The following is a 13,775-nucleotide window of genomic DNA, read 5'->3' as shown; positions in this document are numbered from 1 at the left end:
AGGAGCTACTGTGTGCCAATGCAAATCCAAATCAAAAAAAGGTGTCTTAAGCACGGTGCCTGCAGATCCACCTGATCACATGCCAGCCGTGTCGCTGTAAAGCTTGGAACTGGGGCTGTGATGTCACACCAGGAGAGCATGCTGGGATGCTCATGCTGCATGTTCATATGGACAGTGTACTGTTTCAGGAGGGCAGTATGGCTCCCTGCCATACTAATGCTGTCTGTCTGATGTGCATTATGCCTGAGATGCAAGGGCCTGCTGTCCAATCCTGTCTTCCGCAAGAAGAGAGAGAGAGAGCTGCAGCTTAATTCTTTTACATTTTTTTTACATTTGAAATACTCATCAATGTTTTCTCCTTTTTTTGTGGTAATTGTTTATTATCTAGCTCAACAAGCTCGGTGTTACTTTTACAGATAGAGAACTTTAGAACTGTAGTCTTAACCCCCATACACCCTCGCTCAATTCCACCACCATCTAAGATTGAATTAATTCGTCCTTAAGTCACAAGTCCTCTTTTGATGGAATGTTTTACAAGTGCACCAATGAGCTTTTTGATCTATTTATATTCATAATAGGACAACCTTTCCTTCTGATATGTTCCCATTGTTACGTCTGCATTCACTGAACAACCTTCTCCTCTAAAGGGTCTAATAGGACCAGGCGGTGTGCCAGGGCCAGCAGGACCAAAGGGAGATAGAGTGAGTACACACACACACACACACACACACACACACACACACGCACACACACACACATACACACACACACACACACACACACACACACACACACACACACACACACACACACACACACACACACACACACACACACACACACACAGTACATAGTAGCACCAGTGAAACAAGGCTTCCCTCAACGCTCCCTTCTTGACCTGCTACTGTTCACCATCTACCTCCTCCCACTTAGGCCCATCCAAATCTCAAATTCCACACTTGATAACACCCAGCTCTACCTCCACACCAAACCCTCTGCCCCGCTTCCTCCCCCCCTCCCTTACCTGCTGCCTCCATAAAATCCAAAAATGGATGACCACCAATCTTCTCAAACTCAACAGCAATAAAACAACTCGTGGTTGCTGCACCCAAGACCCTCCTTCAAAAGATCAGCAACCTTGTCCTCACCATTGATGGCGGTTCCACCTGCCCCTCCTCGGAGGTCAGGAACCTGGGGGTCTTTCTGGACCCGACCCTTTTTTTTTTTAACCCCACGTATGGTCAGTCACCAAGTGTGCCTTCTTCCAACTCAAAACCATCTCCCGTCACTGACCTTCACTCTCCGATACCTCTGCCCAAACATTAATACATGCTTTTTTCACCTCCCACCTGGATTATTGTAACAGAGTAGTTCTTGGTGTTTCCAGCAAGGCCCTGAATCAGTTACAACATGTCCAAAACTCTGCTGCCAGGATCCTCACCCGCACTAAACTCTGGGAGCACATCACCCCCACCCTGCAACAACTTCACTGGCTCCCCATAAAACATAGAATCTCCTTCAAGATCCTCCTCCTCCTCACCTTTAAGGCACTGGCTCCTGCCTACCTAACTGAGCTACTACACCCCTGCACGTCTCCGATTCCTCCGATGCCGATCTCCTCGTCATACCCGCACTAGGCGACGCACACTTGGCAACCGTGCCTTTTCTGTTGCTGTACCCAAGTTGCGGGAACACCCTTCTATCAGCCATCCAATGCTCTGATACTCTCAATACTATATATTGTTTTATTCTTGTATGTAAAGCACCCTGTGCATCCATGCTGGGAAGGGTGCTATATAAATAAAGTTTTACTTACTTACTTACTTACTTACTTACTTACATTCAAGACCAGACTCAAGACGCATCTGTTCAGGCTCGCCTGCCATGGCATGGGTCCTGAGTAACACTATCCCCCATAGCTGGCTGATCCTGAATATGATTTTATCTTCTGTATCTTCATTCTGTTTTTGTTTGTTTTGTTGTTGTTGTTGTTGTTTTTAGTTTTTTTGTCCTGCTTCTCTTTGTCTTCTGTCCAGTGTCCTTGAGTTTGAGAAAGGCGCTTTTCAATAAAATGTAGTAGTAGTAGTAGTAGTAGTAGTAGTAGTAGTAGTAGTAGTAGTAGTAGTAGTAGTAGTAGTAGTAGTAGCAGTAGTAGCAGTAGCAGTAGCAGTAGCAGTAGCAGTAGTAGTAGTAGTAGTAGTAGTAGTAGTAGTAGTAGTAGTAGTAGTAGTAGTAGTAGTAGTAGTAGTAGTAGTAGTAGTAGCAGCAGCAGCAGCAGCAGCAGCAGCAGCAGCAGCAGCAGCAGCAGCAGCAGCAGCAGCAGCAGCAGCAGCAGCAGTAGCAGTAGTAGTAGTAGTAGTAGTAGTAGTAGTAGTAGTAGTAGGACGGACATTCAATACACAACATGAAGCCTACCTACAGTACTGTGCCCTACTATCTAATGTCACATAATGTACACTGCACTAGGCTCCACACTGATTTGCCAATGTGCTGTCAGACATTATGCATAAACAACGTTTCAGAAAACAATCAAATCATACCAAAGGGAAGACTTTTAACAAACTATAGTTTTGAGATTAATCATTAATTTGTCCTCTTTTGTTGTCAATGCAGGGCTTCAATGGAGACTCAGGAGTATCAGGACCAATTGGGCCTCAAGGCATCCCTGTAAGTCATCTGTCAGTGCCAGGGCAGCAGAAGCTGTTTCAACATATTGTCCAGTCATACAGTAGTGTTACTTTTTGCTGCTAACTACTTCTCACTATTACACAAATCTACTGTATTACACAAACAATAGTAATGGATTCTGTTCAATAAGCAATAGAATTTGCTAATAGAAACATGGACAATGTAGAATATGTTGTGTTCTGTCTTCAGGAAAAATTTGACATGTTCTAGTGTTTTGGTCCGCATGTTGGCAAGCAATTAAAATGTTCCGACTTTTATTTTGAAACTCTGCAATACATTTCAATGTTGTTGAGAATCACAACACAAACTCGCTAATCAAGCCAATGGATTCGGTGAGTAATCCCCACTGCTACCTATTTAACTATAACACTGCTTTACATTGTTAGCAGGCTCACAAAACAAGCTGTGTCTAGCGATGTGTCATTGACTTTCAACAACACGGAAATGTATTTCCATTTTTAGAAAGAAAAGTCTGAACATTAAATCGGATGCCGACATGCGGCAGAACGTGTCACAAATGTATATTTAATTTACTGCACAATACAACCATAACTCACTGTAATCTCTCTAATTGCAAACACTGGAAATATAGTAGTGTATTGTCATATATATATATATATATATATATATATATATATATATATATATATATATATATACTGTATATATATATATATTAATATAGTAGTGCATTGTCATATTGTATTTCATTTCATTTTTTTCAGGGTTTAGTAGGACCACAAGGGTTTAAAGGGAATCGGGTAAGATAATTATGATAATTATATGCTTGTCATGCTTTCATGTTATCGTTCAAACCAGAGAACGATAACATGTTTTATGCTACTTTAGAGCACACACAGAGAAAATTGCCCCAATTGAGAAATCATGGCATTCAAAATGGCTGCTGACCCCCCCATGCTTTTGTTCAACTCTTATCCCCAACCAAATATGAAATAACGTGTTATTAATCTAAACCAAGCCCACTCTATACAGCTTATCTTGTTGGTCTTTTTTGATTAAGTGAATAATAATAGTTATTAGAGAAATATATGTTTTAATCAACCTGTTATTAAAGACTCAGACCTTGTGGGGATGTATGAGGTAATATGAGCAGGACTATGGTGGGTTCAAAGGCTCTCTTGAGTGTGAATCTGAATCAAAATGTTAATGTGAATATCATTAACCTCAGCTTTTTTGTTTTAATGGTTGCTCTCATTACTTCAGATGAGCTTTGATCTTTGATAGCATGTGTGAAAACAATAGACTATGAATCACAAAGTACAGGACACATTGTTGTTTCTTAATAGATATTATGTTGATGTCCTTTGCCTTTCTGAGGCAAATGTGTTTGTTTTGCAGTGTCTTTTTTACCTCTAAGTGTCATTAATCTGGGTTAACATATTCAAGTGAGGCTGAACAAGTATAGAGGAACACAGAGATCAAAGGCGGATGTTAGACCTTGGTAATGAGAGGCCTGCAACAAATGAACAACAATATCTTTTTGCTTTGAAGACCAGTCAAAAGTTGTTTCATATGGCATCCTCGTTGAGATAGATTTACCCAGTGTTATATGAACATGTCTAATTAAAAGTCATTAAAGATAGTAAGTTAAAAAAATAAATAATCTCAGATACAATAGTAACTATTCAATAATAGAGTATGATCAACTGTCATTAACTGGTAAAACAGCCCTGCAAAATGAAATACAAATATGCTCCTTTACTATTAGTTAGCAGTGTATTACAGAACATCTGTCCATATGCTCATACCCCCTCCCTCCCAGAGAATGTCGTTTCCTTCCCATTAACATTTGACCTTTGACCTTGACCTTGACATTTTAATATTCTCCTTATTGAAAGTCACAACATGTCATTGACCTTCTCAGCACTTTCAACTGGTTAAAAGTCTGCTATAAAACCTCCCCTTTATCTGCCAATGGGCAGTTCTGTATTTGTACAAAATTGTACAATGTACAAATGATAGATATGATTACTGGGGTAAACATTGGTTTGGCGGCTCTCCAGTTGAAGGTGCTGCTGAGATGACTGTGCTGTTTTTACTCTTGTCCTCCTGTCTTCCTCTGTTTCCGCAGGTCTTCCTATCCCCTTTTCCTCCCCTCCACCCTGCTCTATTTCCCGTGGCTCTTTTTTTGCCGGGGTGGTCCTCTCTCTCCCTCTCACACACCCTGGCCTCCTGCTCTTCCTCCTGCACTCTAATGTCATAGTCCCGGGTTAATATTCCTTCTGCTCCTTTCCCCCTCCCTCCTCCTCTTACCACTTACCTCCCTGCAAGCCTGCCTGTAATCTCCTCCCCTGGCTGACAAGTAGTGGTCTGTCAACATTGCCACAACATTAGACTATGCCGCTGGTTGCACAGGCAATGTTGAGGAAATGTTGAGAGAGCGGTGCATGTTGGACAGGACTTTATTATCCTCTCAGTTCCTATTCCTTCTCGATAAACTCGTCTGTAATCTTAATCTGATCCTTCAAAGCCCTTGACTTTGGTGAGTGGACGTTTGAATGACAGTTTGGTCAGGTTTTGTCCATTTTAAATATTTTGGAGAACATTTGTGCAAAAATATTTCTAATTACACTCAAAACTCATTATTTAACTTATTTAACGTTTATTTAAAACAGTTGACCAAGCCCAGGACAACTCATTAAAAAAGGTTTGGGTTTTCAGCAGGGTTGGAATGTAATTTTAACATCTAAAAAGCACATGGTGACAACAATGCAATTCATTGAATGCATTCATTTCACTTCAGAAGAGTGTCACGTCAAGCTTGACATGTATCTTGGTTGTCTTGGGCCATGGGAAAACCATCTCAGCAACAACTTTAAACAAAAACATTTGCAGAATATCCTGAAAAATATGAGATCAAGTATGTTTAGAATATAATGTTAATATACTTTTAGTATATTTAATATAATTAACATATTACCCAGCATTCATATCTCAAATGTACGTTTTTACAATTTTACAACAACGCTTACAGTTTGGTTATTTACTGGATTCAATGATCATTGGATTATGTATTAAGAGTGCTACCCTTCAGTTTTGTATACTTTGATTCCTGCTATCCCTCAATTATTAAATTAAGTTGCTAACCATAACTCCAAATAATTAGGACCATTATTAGGAGCAAGACCAGGTATGCACTGTGTACAAGAGCAGGTATGCACTGTGTACAAGACAGAAGCCTATGGGCCTCCTTGATTGGCAGTTGACCTGCTGCAAGAGTGGAACAAGTTGCATCTCATGGAATGTGATGAAATATGCTAGTGACACATTATACATTTTTTATTATAATATTATAATAAAATTATTATTACTTCATACTATTTGACAGTCGTTTTGAATATGATGAAAAATTACATTCTAACTGTGTTGAAAGGTCATTTCAGATAATCTTATTACAAGTATACTTATAGGTCTAGTGGATAGTGAGTAAGGCACTTAGCCCTCAGTTACTCCAGGGGGAATGTCCCTGTAATTTGTAATTGAAAATCACTTTAGATTAAAAGTGTCAAAACATTTATAAAAAATAAAATAAAAAAATAATTAAGAAGGGGCAATATAACATATTTCAAGTATACTTAATATGCTCAAAACCATTAAAAATTTTAATATTAAATACAACTTTAGTACAATTTAAGATGGGTCATTTAATATCAATGAATATACTTCATATATTTAAACTCAAATATAGTAGAAATATAATAGTTAAGCAAACTTACAGTTTTTATTGTTGCTTGGCCTAACAAGCTAACATATCGTACTGTGTGTCAACATTATGTTGGGGTACTACCTGCACCCTCAAATGGCACCATAGTTACTTTGATATACTGCAATTTGTCTGATGCGTTGTAAAATGAAAACCATCTCAACAGTGAGGGTGCCTTGTTCACATAGAATAACTCAAGGTAAATATTGAGACAATGTTCAATGTTACATGATTATCAGGTACAGATACAGTAGTAGACTACAATGAGCTACTATGTGTATAAGTATAGTATAGTATAGTATAGTATAGTATAGTATAGTATAGTAGTATAGTGTAGTGCAGATAGTGTAATAGCAATTGCCTGTCCCTGTAGTGGCTTTTCATGTAGACTTTCTTTCCTCAAGTATCGTTTGAGGTGATAAAAAAGATTATTATTCAGTCAGTGTTTGCTTTCATGATCATTTTAAGAATAGCATGTTGTCACAAAGACAACATGGGGAGGGGGGGGGTGTTTTGGGGGGGGGAAGGGGGGTTAATAAAAGAATTAAGTGTTCTGTTCCTGTAATAGGAATAAGTGAAGGTAACAAGATACAGCAAGCTTTAAAGAAACCCACTCACCAGCAACAAAAGCTTGTATCCCTACTCCCTAACTCCCTCAACTTACCCTCCCTACCACTAAATCCATTCGACCTTAAACATTCGTATTCCCCTTTACAAAGCCAGCAAAAAAAGCATTCAACCGTTACTTTTATTGCCTTAAAATATCTACATTAGTAAAAAACTAAATGTTTTAATTACGCTCATGTAAGAATTGAAGAAGCCTCATGAATTTGCTTTAAAAAAAATAAATACAAATATTTTGCTTATTGTGTGGCAAGCCAGCCAGGAGGACTAAAGCCTGTCTGTTTTAATGCACTGTTGTTTGCAGGGAGAGAGGGGCAAGAAAGGCAACAGGGGGGCCAAAGGGGATAAGGGAGACCAAGGAGCACCCGGATTAGATGCCCCCTGTCCGTTGGTATGTCTTTTCTCCAAAGTGCAGGCAGGAGGCAAAAGAAAGGAACGCTAAACCTTCACTAGGACTCCCAAAAGTCTGTGTTATAAGGTGGCCTTCCTTTTGCCTCTGATGTGTAATGATTCTAATAGACCTCAGAGGGGTTCTGGTCCAAGTGTCCGTTTTACAGTAGTAATGATATTTCTGTATTCATTGATAGCTGACAAAACGTCAAGTCTACTCCTTTTGTCTGGCAAGAGTGCCACAAGGGACAAACATCTCAAGTATACAGTGCTGCACATAATGATATAATTGTCGGATAAGATAGAGGATGAGCATTTGGCTCATGGGCCAGGGACCATAGCCCATCTGAGAGGTTTTTCTTCCCCAGGATTCAGACTGACAGGAACCAGGCAGTCACTGCTGACATGTGGCACTGTCACCGAGTGATTTATTTAATTGAGTTGCAGCGTCAGGCTGAATCAACCACATGTTCCACCTCCTCATTAAAGCCAGAGACTTGACAGGGTCCAGTCAGAGTCAAGCCCCTTAATAATAATGATCTCCTCTCCCCCAATGGAATCACCCGTTGCCACACTTCCTCCAGTGAGCCTGGTTCCTGTCAGTCCCAGGCCCCTGCATGTTTAGGCGGGCCTGTGCAGGCTCCGGTCTGCTTGCATCACGGCAGCAGGTTCTCCCATGGACCAACAGGGGGCGCTGCTGCTACAGGAGGGGGTCAGTGCGTGGATGTTTATGTGGTTGATTTCACAAACAGGGTTTCCGAGGCTTTAAAGGGGAGAAAGGTGAACCGGGCTTGCCAGGCCTGGACGGGCTGGATGCCCCTTGTGCTGTGGTATGGTGCTCTCTCTCCCTTCCCTACCCAGCATGCTTTGGCTTTCCTAACCACTTTTGGCTTTTCTAACCACTCTTTCTTATTCACTGTAGGGCTATAGAAGTATTAAACAAACTGGTTTAAGCCATTAACCCAATGCTATAGCTGCTAGCTTTGAATTTGTTCTCCATTTGAGATAGATATGTATTTAATGAACAAACATACTCACACTTGCAACTCTTCCATTAACATGGATGGTTGTGACTAATATCAATTATATAATACTAATGTAATTGTTAGTTCTTCATTTTGGCGTTAAAGGCCTTACTTTTCCTTTATAATACATCCTTGTTTCCACCACTATCACTTGCATGGTGCAACTTTTTTCTGACCTATTTCCTCTGGGGCAAGAGAAAGATAGAACTCCCTGTGGCCGGACCCGTAGGTATTGAGAAAGAATCACTTGGATATGTAAAGCCATGCCAAAGGCATATTCATCTCCTCTTTTTTTTTACCCTGTTTAAATGTTTGTGTTAAGCAGGATGAGATGAATGACATGCTTGACATGATATGACATAATAAGCAGTCAGCCAAGAGAAACTAGCAACCAATTGGCCTACGCCATATTTCAAAATAAAAGTGGGAATGATTTTAGAATGTGGAGTCATATTAGGATACATTATATATATTATATGTGATAGTGTCATATTAGGATATATTATATGTGATAGTTGTCATATTAGGATTTATTATATATATTATATGTGATAGTGTCATATTAGGATATATTATATGTGATAGTTGTCATATTAGGATATATTATATATATGATATGTGATAGTTGTCACATTAGGATATATTATATATATTATATATTATATATATAAACCCCTCAAAAAAAGTTCAGAAACGCTTTTCTTGTTGATTATTCCTCCCCTATTGTGTGAAAAAAAAAAAAAGTAGGAATAATCAACAAAAAAAGCGTTTCCGAACTTTTTTGAGGGGTTTTATGTGATAGTTGTTTGGCTGGTTAGAACAGTTTTTTAAAGCCACAATCTGAAGCGGTTTTGGGTCACATTCATCGTTTAACCCTTTAATGCCCGAGGTTGCATCTAGGACACAATGTCTTTGAACCCCTGGTCAAATGTCTGTACATGATCGATTCACAAAAGGAAAGTACTGTCTTACACAATAGATCCTAATAAACACTTTCAGCTGATTGTTGAAATTACACTATATTAGGTTTTCTCTGAAAAAATGGTGGGAAGTCTGTTAACACAGTCTGTCCACACATACATTCTCCTGTACGGGGTCAAAAGGGTGAGTTTCTGTGAGATTCAATGGATGCAAAATGCTCATAAAGGCCAACGCAGACGGCGGCGATTTTGTCGCACCGCCGAATTCAATTCCATTGTTTTGAATGAGACAATGCACACGGCGTGCAATGCGATTTTGTCGCACGACAACATTCGATTCTCCATTCACACCCACTCACTTCGGTGGTGTGAATTGAGAATCGAATGTTGTCGTGCGACAAAATCGCACGCCGTGTGCATTGGCCTTAAGATGTCCAGAGATGTCAGAAATGAAAAATATACATTTTTGGCGTAGGTATAATCACTTAAAAATGTATACATATTGCACAGGCTTTCATGTCATATTTTTGTGGCTCAAAAGCTCAAATTTAAAAAGTAGATTGCTTATGTTGGTGTTGGCATGGTTATGCTTCTTCTATTAGTCATACTGTAGCAGCACTCTGATCTCTTTCACACTCCTCACTCACTCCTTCTGCCTCTGTCCCCAGGGAGAAGATGGTTTACCAGTACCAGGGTGTTGGAATAAAGTAAGTGAGAAGTGAAAATGTGTTTCAATGTTTTTTTTGCTGTGCATTTGCATTGTGTGGTGATATATGGCATTGTAGTTCAATCTGTCTGTATCCTCATTCATGCTATTTGTATTTGTACCTTCTCTAAACCACATCATTTACTCGTTGAGAAATTGTGTTCATTGTTCATTGAATGAACATTGCATGAACTAATATGTGTTTTGTTTTTGCCTCTTGTTTTCTTGCAGTGACGATAACTTCAGAGTGGCATGTGTGATTGTACATAGAATATTTATTTTTGTACTTTTTATGTGCTCTCTTATACTGATGAAAAAACAAAATCAAAAAAAATATGCCAGGATTTGTGTACATATTGTTTATTTTTATTACCTGTAATAATGTTTATGTACTGGATTTTATATCTATGTATTATTTCAACATGTTTGGATAAGGAATAATTATAATGTGGCTACATATGCATGATATTTGTGCATAATGTGAATGGATATTGCCTATTAACTTATTGTATTATGTTGTCATTTTTTAAATATTGTAATAGACCATGCTGCACTGAATTGTGGGGCTGGAAAGATGAAGTGTTTGCTTTTTGAATTATTTGTTGAACCCTCTTTGTAGAGATGAAAATGGCTAAAACTAGCAAAAACAATTTCTGTCTAAGTACTGGTAATAGTACATGTATACACCACCCACAGTGACAGACAGCACTGTTTTTAGTCTGCACTGTACATTATAGTATTTTTTTATTCATTACTAATCTCTACGTAATGTTTAGTTCCATATGGAGAGCTATATCCATCTACAGAACATCCTATTTTGACAATTTAGTTTTTCCTTTTGTTATTTCCAAAAGGGAGCATTTTCATCTTATGAAGAGGGTTTCAACTAAGATTGTCTGAACATTTTGAAGCTTTAGTTGTTTTGAATCAAGGCATAATAGTAGCTTTGGAGTAGAGAACAAATTGTTTGCATTTGCTGCTTTGACACCGTCTTGGTAGTTCTCCAGCTAGAGGGGTCAACTATTCTAAGCTATATCATACCGTATAACCCTCTAGCCTCAATCTATCCAAATCCTTTACAAATATTTTTTACCAAATCTAAGAGGCCCCCGTCTACTGCTTTTTGACTATCGGGCTCTCTTCAACAATAGTTGGCCTTTTGCTAGAACGTTTTAAGATTTACACAAACCCCAAGTTACAAGATTTCTCTTGAATGACTGAAATATTGCTGCTCACCCTTAAGGCAGGTTGCTGCAACAGCCACATTGCCAATGCACCCAGAGTACCTCATCCATTTATTTATATGAAGAAATCTATTCATGGACAATGAAGATCTCTTTTGTTAAGAAATATCAGGCATCTTACCTACATCTGTTTCCCAGGGGGTAGCCCTGGTCTGACAGTGGAGTTGCCCTTGCTAACTGCATTTATGAGTTGAATCAGTGTTGAAGAAATGGATGTAGGGGATTGGAGTGGAGCTTGGTCCATTAACTGCTGCTCGTTGTAAAAAATATCTGTTTTATGTTCTGCTCCGCCTGAAAATGTCTAGCTAGATTAAGAGATTGTCAGATTCCCTCCCTCGATAGGATTATCATCAGGTTATTGTACTTCGTACTAATTTGTGCCTTAATCCTCAGCTGGCCTTGCTGCTGTTGCGTCGAAATTGTTTAATGTGTTATTAACTGACATTCAAATGTTTTGTTGACCCCAATATGTCCAAACTGACAATCAGAAATAAATATACCATTTTATAGTACTAAAGTAATAAAGTGTCGTGCTTTAAAGAACATAACATACCTACTTTTTGTATACAGAGTTGGTAATTTGATAAAGATAAGATAGCTAATTGGATAGCATCTTGATAATCTCATGTCTTAACCTGCAATATCTGTATTGATGTCTATGGTTTGTAGTGAGTTGGAGTTTGTGTGTGTCTCACCGCATGTATTGAGTGAGTTGCCTGAGGTGAGTGGTTTGTACATACCTACATCACAATACATGAATGTGAACAAGCATAGATGTTGATATTTTAGCTAAGGTCTACAACTTCTGCTTAATCAGTGTGGTTACCAAGAATTAACACGTTAATGATACCCATACATCTTCCATTTATAGTATTTTGTTGTGTTTTAGAACATCTGGCTCGAAAGACCACTGTGCTGGATTCTTCCACAGCTTCTGTCTCCCATGAGATAAAGGCTTTCCTTTGTTGTCCTTATCTATATGAATCTCTCTTTTAAAGGGTCAAAATCCTTTCCAACTGGCCAAGAAGTAGCTCTACGATAGATCTGCTCAGCGATGATGCATCGCTCAAAGCTGCAGAATGGAAACTTGAAGGAGATATCTTTGAGTTTTGACCCAACCTGGGGTTGCCATTTCAATGTTGTTCCAGGAGGCTGAACACGGGGCCAGTAACGTTGGGGGGGCTCCCGTGTCAGCACTGAGCAGACTAACTTCAATAAGACTAAAAAAACTAGAGGATTTGGATTCCTTTTCAGTTCTTTGTTGAAGGCTTGTTGGATGGAAAAGCCATCAGAGAGCGGCCACAGAGAGATACAGACACATTTCTTTGAGTTTGATGTGCTTGATACTTTCATCTATTTTATTCACTATGTGAAAGCGAGACATTAACTTTTTTTATTGTGTACAATTTCCTGTGTTTTATTCAACACCAACAACTGTGATTCAAGAATTCAGTGCAGCTCACAGAACAGATAGACGCGGTCTCTTGTGTTCATGTGTTTCCAAGACAAACAAAAAAAACAAAAGGAAACACTTTTGATGATTCCTGATTTCAAACTCTCCCTGCCTTCTATAATATCCTCAGAGTTGCAGGTGTAACATACTGTATTAAGTATGTCGTCTGTGCTCAAGGAAGACCTTCAACACCAGCATTATAGCATATTGTTGGTATACATTTATACATGTTTATTATTTTACATGTATTCACATTCTTGTACTACTGTATTAACAGACTCCTTACTGTATATCAATGCTGTAACTGTCAGTATTGTACGACAGTATTAGAGGGTTCACACATGGTAAGTACAGTATAAAACGCACCCTCCATATATGTGTATATAACATTTGACATGGGTACCTGTCAAGCATCAAATCATTGCAGGTATGACAAATTAGTTTGTTTTTTTCATCGCAAGAAAACATTCAACGTGGTTGCATACTTCATTTTTATCCTGACTTAGATAGCCATAGATTGCATACTTGATTGCAGATTCTGTAACCACTTGCTTCATATTAGTTGGGTAGAGCCAAACATGTTCACCATCTCCTCATCCTAAAATGAGATATGAATGGAAGTCATCGTGGCATCATACAGTATTATGCAGCTCATTTGAGCTCATTTCAACACATTATGTATCATATTTATTAATCCGTGGACTTCAGAATAACTCATCTATTGTACGCATTTAAAACAATGTGTCACATTTGAATTATTATATGATCCATAATAAATCTGAAATTATTTTCATATAGATGAAAATAAGGGGCAGCTTTTCTCCCTTTAGAACATTATTTGTCAAGGGAAGTTCTGCTTGCACATTGAATAATGTTTTTTTTGTTTTATTTTGAAAGAGACTAACTATAAATCTAATTAATTGCAGTAACATGTTATATTTGTGCTCTTACACCTGTGTAGTAACATTCAGTAACAACGTGGTATTAACATGTTTTTTCAC

The 13,775-nt window shown here is 38.6% G+C and overlaps 1 protein-coding gene across 1 annotated transcript in view; it reads left to right on the top strand.

Moving 5' to 3' along the window:
- Nucleotides 1-12,352, top strand: part of col13a1 (collagen, type XIII, alpha 1) — a gene marked incomplete at both ends in the record, with an annotated part of 97,740 nt that extends 85,388 nt beyond the window's left edge. Inside the window, 6 exons of the mRNA XM_080531957.1 lie at nucleotides 648-701; nucleotides 2,614-2,667; nucleotides 3,414-3,449; nucleotides 7,341-7,427; nucleotides 10,040-10,078; nucleotides 12,320-12,352. Of these exons, the coding sequence (XP_080388083.1) occupies nucleotides 648-701; nucleotides 2,614-2,667; nucleotides 3,414-3,449; nucleotides 7,341-7,427; nucleotides 10,040-10,078; nucleotides 12,320-12,352 (303 nt within the window). The remainder of the gene's footprint in view (nucleotides 1-647; nucleotides 702-2,613; nucleotides 2,668-3,413; nucleotides 3,450-7,340; nucleotides 7,428-10,039; nucleotides 10,079-12,319) is intronic.
- Between the last annotated feature and the right edge of the window lie 1,423 nt (nucleotides 12,353-13,775).

This window comes from Nansenia antarctica (genome assembly GCF_963989245.1).
Source record: "Nansenia antarctica genome assembly, chromosome: 1".
NCBI classification, from domain to species: domain Eukaryota; kingdom Metazoa; phylum Chordata; class Actinopteri; order Argentiniformes; family Microstomatidae; genus Nansenia; species Nansenia antarctica.
Note: the sequence above shows the minus strand (reverse complement) of the source record. Positions and strands in the feature narration are given on the sequence as shown.